The sequence below is a fragment of the Crassostrea angulata genome, chromosome 10, assembly GCF_025612915.1.
Source record: "Crassostrea angulata isolate pt1a10 chromosome 10, ASM2561291v2, whole genome shotgun sequence".
Lineage (NCBI taxonomy): Eukaryota > Metazoa > Mollusca > Bivalvia > Ostreida > Ostreidae > Magallana > Magallana angulata.
In genome coordinates, this window is record NC_069120.1 from 49,035,473 (window position 1) to 49,047,702 (window position 12,230).

Genomic DNA, 12,230 nt, shown 5'->3' on the forward strand with positions numbered 1-12,230 from the left:
GACTATACCCATATAGCATATTTGATGTCACATGTGAGCAATATTTGAGATCTGTTTATAGTTTTAATAATTCTTATTTGATTGCAATTTTCTTGCATGTAAACATAGTTATGTTGCATGTCGACATAACTATCTTGCATGTCAACATATCTATCTCGCATGTCGACATATTTGAAAGAAAAATAACTTGCCTCAAGGGGCAGAGACATGCCACCATAGATGACATTAAATATCTGACCTGATATTTGAGTTCTTTGTTTACAAAATTCGTCAGAAAAAGTTCGGGTAATTCTATTATTATTTGTTTTAATTTTTGAATAATTTAAAATCTATTCCTTTAACAGATATAAACTGCCATCCTGACAGGTTCCATTATCCTTCACTATGCTATGCAATAATTTTGTTTCTTCAATTTTAACTGTAAAACCTATATAATAGTTAAACAACACTGTGAAATTGAAAACAAAAGTCAATGTTTAATCATTCCACATTTCCATACAACATCAACAGTATTTTTCGTTCAAATTAAAAACCAGACGATGCGGTCTTCCTTATGATTTGTAATACATATATAACTACGATGAAATATTCACATCATATATACATGTATGTCTAGACTACTACAAACTAAGTTTTTGCATCAAAGAACTGAATTTAAGTAAATTTTTCATTTTTTTTGCAAACATTAAGCTTAAATTTGGTTAAATGTTGATGTCTAACGAATCTTATTCCTGATTATTCCGTCTACAGAGCTACGAATCTTCCAATGAATATATTTTTATTACTTGCAATTAGTTAACTTCCTATAATGACCCCACTTTAACATTCAGTTCCAAAGTCTAGACTGTCTTATTTCGCTAAATATATTCCAGTCTGCCACGAACCTCATAACATTCATTGTTATAGTCGTAGTATTCCCCATTAAAAATGTCTTCAATTCATGAAAACAAGCACGAACTGGATTCATCGATTTATTTCATATGTATAATTTAGTACGCCATAATAAAAAAAAAATGAATTTTTTTTGGCAAACATTCAATTAACGACTATTTAATGAACTTTTTAAAAATCACTTTAAATTCAATTTTAGTTTCATTATCATAAAATTTATAATTTTGAAATCACAAAATCACAAAAATTATAACATTTAAAATAGTCATTCACAATATAAACAGAATATAATAAAAATGTTACCAAATATCACAAATATATGTACTGAAGTCAAGAAGTACACAAGAAGATTTTAGTCCCTTGGAATGAATGAGATAAGCAGTGGTTGCTCGGGTGTCATTACTGTTTTCAGAATTGCTTCCACAGGCTCATGGTGATACTCTAGCCGAAACTTCTGTATAATCTAGAAATGTAAAATAAAGAGTACAATTTTTTCAAAAAACGTAAATGTAAACTTTAATAAAGTTTTATTGAAAAATAATAAAAATAGACTTTTATGAACAAAAATTATTTCGTGTCAGGGTTGACTATTACCTTGGTCATTAAAATGTGGATTTCTTGTTCTGCTAAACGACGACCTAAAATAAAAATAAGAAAGAGATTAGAACCAAAAAAAAGAAGGAAAAACATCATAGCCAATTGAAATCAAAGGAAGCATGTCTAACCAATACACATCCTGGCCCCGTGGCCCCAGACTAAGTTAGATAGCGCTTTCTTGTCCTTGTCCATTTGGTTTTCTTTCAGCCATCGCTCTGGTTTGAATGTTTCTGGGTCTGGAAAATACTGGCTATCTCTGTATACTCCGTATAGGTTGCACTGAATGTGAATCTGAAATATTCAAAGTTGAAAAGAGTACGTGTTAAATCTCTCAGAGTGAGTAAGAATATCACTTTTGATTTTCATTCTATACAAAAAAGACATTCAAAATTTCAACCGAAATATTTTTACAAGTTTTCACAATGCAGGATAATATTCAAGAACCTTTCAAGATGAATTATAATACAAAGGTATATCAAACTGATTCAAAACAACAAAACAAATCCATGGGTTAAAGAGTTCCTTTATATATATATATATATATATATATATATATATATATAAAACAATGCGACAGTCCAAATTAAATAAATAGTTTACTGTTAGCGCTTTCAGCCATGTCGGCTCTTCAGACAGTTATACAACATTTTTAATTTTGTATAACTGTCTGAAGAGCCGACATGGCTGAAAGCGCTAACAGTAAACAATTTATTTAATTTGGACTGTCGCATTCTGTTTTATTTATTTAAGTATTTTTTGCTGTACCAAGGCTTTATATATATATATATATATATATATATATATATATATATATATATATATATATATATATATATATATATATATATATAAAGCACTGAATAAAATCAACAACACTAGGCATCTTTAAAGTGTCGGATCTAATATATAGATACTAAGCCAGTAAACTGAATATAAAAAGCACTAAAAATTGATTACTTTAGAGCGATCGGCGACAGTAGCAACACCTTCTTTAAGAATGTGAACAAATGTTTATAATGTAGCTGTTCTTTTTTATAGTTTCTTAAGTAGTTTAGTAGTAGCTTTAGATTTTGTTTTCTTTGTTTTGTACTCATGTAATTTATTTTTTGGTCCTGAAGAAGGGACTGGTTGTCCCGAAAATTTGACAATTTCTATTGTTCGTGTCGTTAGCCATTTTTAGTGCTTTATATATATATATATATATATATATATATAAAACTTAAATAAATGAAAACACAAAGATCGAGTAAAACATAAACGCTCTCATTTTCTTCAGATGTTTTACAATACAGTATTGTAAAACATCTGAAGAAAATGAAAGCGCTTATGTTTTACTCGATCTAAGTGTTTTCATTTATTTAAGTTTTATATATATTTCACCGACCACTGAGGTTTTTCTTGGATCTATCTATCTATCTATCTATCTATCTATCTATCTATCTATCTATCTATCTATCTATCTCTCTCTCTCTCTCTCTCTCTCTCTCTCTCTCTCTCTATCTATATATATATATATAACGGAACACACCTACCCCTTTTGGTACATTGTATCCAGCAATTTCAATATCTTTATCCATATATCTACTTGTAGAAAACGTAATTGGATAGAGCCTGTAAAAATATATAAGAAATTCATCAATCTTTCGTCCAAAAACCCGTTATCTAAATATCTATCCCTCAGAGGAAAAAATAAATATTTGAAATTCTTGGTGACAAATTAAAAACAGAAGCATTGAGTGATACCAATGAGTTGAAGAAAAAAACTGAATTGTGACAAAGCGTTTCATTAAATGAATAATTCAGTGAAATTTAAATTGGCATGGTTACAACTTTCATTTTTCCATTTTTATTGTTACCTATGCTTTAGAAATGCATTACTAATGATCAACCAAAGTTTGAGCGTTAGTCATAGAGTTATAATCAAGATACAGAGTTCACAGTTCTTTGTTATGTAAACATGGCTCGTGGCATGTTTTTGTTTACATTAGTTCAGTATACCCGTAAAAGTCCTTTTTGAGTTAATTCTTCTTTTTGATAAATCGTTTTAAAGACTGAAAAAACCCAGTTCCTAGCGGCTTTTTTTTTACATTCGTATTAAGTCTAAACCAGAAATTTTCTTTTCAACATTCAACATGTAAACCAAAACATAACCCAAGCTTTGTCACATAAATAAGACATGTGAGCTACAGTGTATGTACCTTGCTTGTAAATCGACGACTGACACTCTAATTTTAGTTTGCATTTAAAAATGCCTTACTGAAGCATTATAAACATTAAAAACGCAACAAAATTGACTAAAATTGTGACCATGTCCATTTAAAGACAAAACATAACATGGATATATTTGATAAAATTCAATTCAATGATGTGATGTTGTTATGGATGCTTTAACGACTTAATTAAAAGGCATGCTATTTTGAAATTGATATTTATCTCATACGTGTGGTGAATATTACCCGTGTGATAAACCTTTGCTTTATCAAACGGGTGATGTTTAATCAAATACTTCCGGTCCGAACTATTTTTGACCTTTCACAATAACCGCATAACACAACGTTGCATTCATTGTTTTTTTTATCTTTGAAAAAAGTTCGGATCGTATAAGGGACTGTCTCAAAAGCTTTATAATATAAATCAAATTGTATGAGATAAATAGAACATCTATAATTGTGTGATTTCGGCAAGCCTCGCGAATATATTCACCATTTCAACTTGTTGGATAAAGTAGATATAAAATCACATAATATAGATATACTCTCTCTCTCTGGTTTTATTATTTATTTAAAAAAATACAGAGAATGAACAACATGCAAAATATCATTATGTATCACAAGTTTAATAACAATTAAATAAAACAAAAGAGAAACTGGATAGTTTAAGACCAAAAATATTAGACTAGATAAAATTCGGAATTTAAAGGAATATAGGAAATACTAGATTGTAAAAAAAAAAAAACCAATATAAAGAGATTTTAACATTTTTAGCCGGGCTCTGCTGAAAGCAGAGTCCTGGCTATAGGCAGGCAAATCGCCAATGTTACTATAAATAGCACAAGTAAACAAAAAACCAAACAGCGTCAAGGTAAAGGTATCACACCGGTAATCGGCCAATCAAAATGAACTTAGTCAATTGTAGTTCTATATATACTTCAGAATTATTTTTTTCCTTGACTGCATTTTTACATTTTCCTTTACTCAGTTTTAAAATTTTTTGTACCACTGAGTAGGATATTTCATGTATTTTGTTAGGTGATGATTTTTTTTCACAGGGACTACTTCTTTCAGGGCTCATGCAGCAGCTTCCTGGGGGAGTTCCATATATACTTCAGAATTATTTTTTTCCTTGACTGCATTTTTACATTTTCCTTTACTCAGTTTTAAATTTTTTTGTACCACTGAGTAGGATATTTCATGTATTTTGTTAGGTGATGATTTTTTTTCAATAGGACTACTTCTTTCTGGGCTCATGCAGCAGCTTCCTGGGGGGAGTTCCATATATACTTCAGAATTATTTTTTTCCTTGACTGCATTTTTACATTTTCCTTTACTCAGTTTTAAATTTTTTTGTACCACTGAGTAGGATATTTCATGTATTTTGTTAGGTGATGATTTTTTTTCACAGGGACTACTTCTTTCAGGGCTCATGCAGCAGCTTCCTGGGGAGTGTGCAGTCTGCTTACATACAAATGGAAAACACGTGGTTTTGAGGGTAGACCTGTTTGGAGCTAGATATTTTGAGAAAATGCAGTATCGCTTGCCCTTTTTATGGTGTTAGCTGATGAGATAGGTAACAAATAACATTTCCTCCGAATATTTTGTCATGAAAAATACAAACTGATTTTTAAGAATTTTTTTCCCTCTTTAGTGTTATATAGTGAAAACAATTACCGGTGTGATACCTTGAAGGGCTGTGTGTCAAATTGAAAAAATGCATGCAGGTGCCAGTTTTCAGTATTTTATGTCAAATCTTGTTAACAGAAATTAGTTTCTGTAGTCTGAAGATAGAAAAATGCTTCTGAAATTTTGTAATGAAAAAAAATATGTAAAATGATGATTTTTGGTGTGGAAAACATGTAATTTTTAATATATAATAATAAAAACCTTTAAAAATGGATGATATGAATCACTGGAGCTTAGAATATTGGTTTCTGTGTTCTAGATGCTGTAAAAGTGTGCAGATCAGTTGTCGCAGTCATATTTGATGCCCTCAGACTTTGTCGTAAGAGCACGCAGCGACTAGTTTTTCATCGAATGACCAATTTTGAGTTTACGTGCAAGTCTCAGAATTAAGCGACAAGTGCGAAACATTGCGAAGAAGAACATGAACAGTCTATCGAAGGATTATTTTGACAAAAACTTTAATTTCTTTGATATCTGCTCACCTTATGTAAAATTTAATTTCATTTCCTACATAGTCCTGATTCAAGGAATTAGGGGATTTGGGCAAATATGTGCTATGTTTATGTTTATTTTACACTGAATTACCCATTTGTAATAGTTTAAGGCAAAAACATGCTTTAACACCATTTACGAGATCACACAGATGTATATTTTGTGTAGAAAAGAGGTTTCATGCATTTAGTTGAGAAGGTCATTATGAGTCAAGTATGTATAATATCATCATGATTGAATCTAGGAGCTTTTCATGGTTTTCATCCTTAAAAACTGATGAATTTCAGTTTACCAGAAAATGTTTTTATGCATTATAGCCAAAAAATCAGTTTCTTCCCACATTTTAAGGGGAGTTCCTTATTTACAAAATACAAATACTGATATTTATGTTTGAATGACCTAAGATATTGAAACATTAGTCATTGTTAAAATGTTTAGAAGGAGATATTACTATTTTTTATATGGTAACCTCAGCACACCTGTCCTATTCTAATTAATGAAAATCAAAATTTGAATGAAATCATATCATGTAACATGTATGGGTACAATATAGATGCCCCACCCATATCCACAACTATGGGGGTTGGTATGATTCTTTTTTTAGTATTGTGATATGGCATGCACTTATGTGATTTCTCTTGTAAATATGCATCAGAAATGCATTGCCTTATTGAATTACTTCATGTATATGCTTATTGCTCTTGCTGTAAATTATCTAACATGTGTCAATCATCATTGATCAGTAATTCTCTTCAAATTCTATAGGGATGGCCTGATGAGGGGTATAATTAAGTGTGTCCAATTGAAATTTCATGGCTACTTTTGCTCTACAGATAGAATGTTACATAAATCACAGAATGAAGTTGCATCCCAGTTGTTTCTTTTATATTTCTTATCATCAAAGCAAGATTTATGGTTGTCAGAGCAGATCTGAGCTCCATTACATGCTGATATCATTTGGGCTGTCCTGTGTTACCATGCTGCTTTTAGATAAAAGTGAGTATGGCAGTGTGTAGACAGGTAAACAGGCTTTACCTGATATATAAATTTACCAGATACAGATTTCATTTTTTACCTGATAATTCACAATATAGTTATGAAATGTGTGAACAATAGGGATAAATTTCTTCTTTGTTATGCAATGATTGCATAATGAAGTGACTCTAATGGAATATTTTTATTTTGATGTAAAGAAAAATGTATATGCTCTGATTTGGTACCAAGATGATTTTGTATCTTGTTGTTTTAAGGATAAAAATTGGCTTCAGGTCATGCATGGTGTGAGGCTCCAAATGTGTTTCATCTGTGCTATTTTCTTCAGTCTGAGTAAGGGAGATAAATCCTCAATTGCTAATGAAATATTGGGAGCTTGGGGACAGGGTTTTAGGGATTTGGTGACAGTTGATTGGGAATTCTCAGGTGCAAATTTGAAAGGAATCTGACATCTTTAGAGTCTCTTCAAGGTATCACACCGGTAATCGGCCAATCAAAATGAACTTAGTCAATTGTAGTTCCATATATACTTCAGAATTATTTTTTTCCTTGACTGCATTTTTACATTTTCCTTTACTCAGTTTTAAATTTTTTTGTACCACTGAGTAGGATATTTCATGTTTTTTGTTAGTTGATGATTTTTTTTCACAGGGACTACTTCTTTCAGGGCTCATGCAGCAGCTTCCTGGGGAGTGTGCAGTCTGTTTACATACAAATGGAAAACACGTGGTTTTGAGGGTAGACCTGTTTGGAGCTAGATATTTTGAGAAAATGCAGTATCGCTTGCCCTTTTTATGGTGTTAGCTGATGAGATAGGTAACAAATAACATTTCCTCCGAATATTTTGTCATGAAAAATACAAACTGATTTTTAAGAATTTTTTCCCCTCTATAGTGTTACATAGTGAAAACAATTACCGGTGTGATACCTTGAGCTTCCGCTATCCCAAATAGTTACACAAAGAGCCACGTTTTGTCAAAAGTGTTGGCATTTTGTTTCTTTTTTTTAAATTTCGAATGAATTGTCTATCTTTTTTAGTTTTCTTATTAATAACGTGTTTTTAAAACATTACTATGCATTTTGGACACATACAATGCGCATGAATTTCCATGAACTACTTTGCTGCGCGATGAAGAAATGGGGATTGAATATATAATGCTTGTTTCAAAATTCAGGCAGCAACTGTTGAACTTTTTAACTTCTACTAGACAGACATATTTTTGTTTATAGCCGCTTACAAAATTTGGTCGCTCTCTAATGCTTTGCCGACATTAAAAGCATGAGAGAGAGAGAGAGAGAGAGAGAGAGAGAGAGAGAGAGAGAGAGAGAGAGAGAGAGAGAGAGATTTTCAGTCTTTACTACAAAATATGCATAAAGACACACCAAAAGAGCCCGGCTTTCAGTACTTCAGTACTTTGATTTTCAATTGGTAGGTTAGTAAACATTGTCATTGTGTTTGTTTTGAAATGTGGATAAAAAGGATTAATTATAAAATTGTAAAAATAAAATGTAAAGATAAAATATGCTTTTAACATCATATTAAGCTTAAAAATACAACACATTTGTTACCTGAATAAACGATTATAACCATTATTTTGCAATGTACTAAAAATTGCATTTCGGTAATTATTATAAAGAAAAAGTACTGTAGTTGTACAAGACAGACAAAATTTTAAGAAAAAACATAGCGCAAACATTAGTCAGTGTATGTATCATAATATAGCTAATATCGCTTATTAAGCAACAACAAAAAAATCCATGATTTTATTTAGCTGTATGGCCGTTCTTTATAGAACGAGATCAGAAATGTCGGTCAATCAGCTTACCTTAATGTCTCCTTGAAAACGGCCTTCACATACGGAAGCTGTAAGAGCTTGTCCGCTGTGAGTTTCTCTCCGGTTGGTAAAACTTTAGCCGTCTCGTTGTAAAGCTTTTCCTGGACCTCTGGATGTCTAGCCAAGCAATATATCACCCATAGACAGGCATTAGACGTCTAGGACATTAGAGAAAAAAATTATGCTGTGACATGAACCAAACTCGAATAATTTATCATTTATCCACCTACTTTTGAATCTAAGAATCTTAAAATACGATATAATAGCAATGCATTTTGTGTTTTCAATTTTAAATAAATACACATGAATGGTTATTTTCTCACCGTTTCTGTAGCTCCAACTAACAGATCTACAACGGTAGAGAGAGCCTCGTTTTCATTGAGGGATTCCTGACTCCGTATGTGTTGTACAAAAGAGGATTTCTCACCTCTCTGTGGCTTAATGGGTTTTTCTTCATTTATCTAAAGCAAATAACATGTCCCATGATAAATCAGAAAGACTTCTTTTCATTTTTCTTGTATTGAAACATAAAAACCAAAGTCTTACAAGTACAGAATATGCGATGTAGTCCAACCCTTTATACAATATCAACAAAAGTATATAAAACACATTAATAGGCAAGACCTTGTCCACAAACGATCTCCCGATCCTGAAGACGTTGTCGGCGTAACTTTGAAAATGTCGCCACTCTGACGTGGGAAACAATTTGTAAAATGGGAAGTTGAACGTCAGCGGCGACATCAGTCTGAAAAATCCTTGTAGATTTTGTATGAAATCAACAGACTGTTGAGGAGGGTTGAGACCAAGCAAACCGATTCTGGAGTCAAACAAAAAGGTACCCATTGCTGAAAAAATAAACAAGCTATTGCTCTTATCATGATCTGCGCTAAACTTCATACAGGTATATTGTTTATTCTTTTGTTTTCTGAATGTTTAACGTCTATTTGTTTATTATTTTACTTACAACTGTTTTGTTAGGAAAATTAGGTTACGAAAGAAGCATATTATCTTTCCCTAAACTGCATCTTTAATACTTCATGAAAAAAATAAAGGTTTCAAATTTTTATACGGTTCTTACGATACAAAAAAAAAACAATTTTTGAAAACGTTTTAATATTAACATTTTCATGCTGTAGGAAATATTTGTTGAAAATATGTTAAAACATGCATTTTGGATATTAGTAATTTTTGGCATGCTTAGTCGTCTATGTGTGACATCAGTCGAAATCTATCTGTTTGAACTGACTTTTAAAGAGGCTTGGACAACTGAATTATTTTGTCTTACTCTTCTTTGAATTTGAATATAAACTTCCAAAATAATGTATCCCATCTTCAACATTTCTAATCTCTGAAGGTTAAATCGATATGTTTATATTTGAATATGATTGATTTGGGACCGACGAAGGTTTTTTTCTTTTTTTCCCATCCTCAACCTTAAAAGATTCTTTAACTTTTATGAATAAAACATAGATTCTTGAGCTTTGGAAATTTTTAATGTTTTTTAATATTTGAATTTGGTGTACTTTTGTTCAAATTGATATTACCAAGTTTTCAATATATCTTTCACTAATTATTCAAACATACGCATAAAACAGATTAAACATTTAGTGTTCTTATTCATTTAACACAACTCACATTCCATGGCCCATTTAAAGACCTCCTCTTTCAGACCCACTACTTCATTGTCTTTATTTCTTCGCTCTAGCAGAACTTGAGTAAAGTCTTCAGCCACTTCGCTCATATCAGTGCAATATTCTGAGACTTCCTGAATCTTAAGCATCTTTTTGGCAGAAGCTGTTCTGAGTTTGTACCATTCTGGACCATTTCTATCAAAAAAATTGGGAATGTTCTTCTTATACTCTGTGTCGCATAGAAAATGTTATATAAGCATACAATAGCTCTGTAACATATTAGAGAGTTAAATACAGTTAAATAAAGCCTGAAATTATTTACGAATTCACGAGCCCCTGTCCCACGTTTTTTTGTTTCCGATAATAATGCCATGGCTCCATCACACTCCTTACAGGATACTTTCCTTCAATTCTGATAACCTTATTGTATTCAACCGGATCACTGACAACAACTGTTGAGAGGCTGGCTATTGTCTCTTTATAAATAGGCCCAAATTCATTAGATCTTTGTCTGTATGCCTATATGTTTAAATCGAACAAAAACGCGTTAATGAGTTCAGTCTGAATACTATGTATGGAAAATCGTTTTCCTTAAACCAATAAGAGCAGTCTATTATGCTGCAGAAACTTTTGATAATTCTTCATGAAAAAATCAAAGTTACTAGTAATCACTAGATTTCTTTAGAAAAAAATTTTCACTACTCAGGTATAAGCAAACACTTTTTTCAGTTTTTAGAACATGACAACATTAATGTAATTCTACTTCAATCAGGACCTTATCAAAGCTTTTCCCACAATTATATGACTAGCAGAAGTTTAAAAAGAACGCTAATTTTGTCTTTAAAGTTGTTGATTACAATTTCAAAATAAAAAAGTTTGACATGAATAACAGTTTGTATTGCTTCAGAAATATATCAAATTAACCTTACTAATGATATACACTGTAGTTAGTTAAGAAGTGAATAAAACATGTTTACCTCAAAAAGTTTGTTAATTTTTGGTCCGTCTTTTTTCATGTAGTCAAAGAGGGTGCCGATTATTGGCAGACCCTTTGGTCCTGGAATACTTTCAAATGGTTGAACTAATGGTACATTGTCGTTTGCCTCTGTTGTCGCCTCTCTGTGATTTTTACCATTTCCCGTTGTTGCAAATGGACACTAAGGAAAGAAATGATATTTGAGGTTAAAATAAAAAAAATCACCTTAATTCCTACTAGATTTAACACAAATACAAGTAATCATATGAAGTCAGAATATCATTAAGAGAGTGAATGAACCTTCCGGTTTATACGTCTCCTTCCATGACGATACGTAAAGGGTTCAAGAAGTATTTTAAAACCATACCAGGATTGCTTGTTTTTCCACTCCGGATGTCACATGATTCGCTATGTCGGTCTGAGTGGATAGAAATTTTTTCCCAGGGAATGATCTCTTAAAAATTTGATTGAATGCCATTCCAAGTTTAAGGATTCTATTCTACTCTAAGTATAACGAAAAACATACAAAATCAATTTCATTTGAACTGACATCAATTATTTATAAATACATACACATCAATGCAATATTTGGCTTTTCAAAATAATCTTGTATACGTACCCGATGTATTGAAGCTTCAGAGAATTCTGGTGTCCACCCTTTCTCAGTACCATTCAATAACTCCTTATTACAGAACATGAATAGAGGACTGTGAAACCCCTATATCTTTGAATCGATCACGTGGCCTGTGTTGTTATGCTGGTAGCACAGCAAGTCTCTGTGGGTGACACTTACGTATTACGTTATTGACGCAGGTGGGGTTGTTCTTGAAAGAGGATAACATCCCTGAGTTCCAGCGAAAAGGGCTTTAACGATCGATTTTAAGATTGACTACTCTGAACATTTTTGCAAAAAATT

The 12,230-nt window shown here is 31.8% G+C and overlaps 1 protein-coding gene across 2 annotated transcripts; it reads right to left on the minus strand.

Moving 5' to 3' along the window:
- Positions 1–504: 504 nt before the first annotated feature.
- On the minus strand, positions 505–11,991 carry LOC128166223 (cytochrome P450 10-like). 2 transcript variants are annotated; one of them, XM_052831234.1, is made up of 12 exons: positions 11,934–11,991; positions 11,682–11,818; positions 11,316–11,495; positions 10,661–10,857; positions 10,343–10,533; positions 9,332–9,552; positions 9,031–9,168; positions 8,699–8,865; positions 3,021–3,099; positions 1,617–1,779; positions 1,486–1,529; positions 505–1,354 (listed from the first exon to the last, which is right to left on the minus strand). In XM_052831234.1, the coding sequence occupies exons 2-12, from the start codon at positions 11,790–11,792 to the stop codon at positions 1,244–1,246; spliced, it is 1,602 nt and encodes a 533-aa protein (XP_052687194.1). In that variant the 5' UTR covers positions 11,793–11,818; positions 11,934–11,991; the 3' UTR covers positions 505–1,243. The 2 variants fall into 2 exon arrangements, with proteins under 2 accessions (XP_052687194.1, XP_052687195.1); XM_052831235.1 differs by lacking the exon at positions 11,934–11,991 and having other exon boundaries at positions 506–1,354; positions 11,615–11,793.
- Between the last annotated feature and the right edge of the window lie 239 nt (positions 11,992–12,230).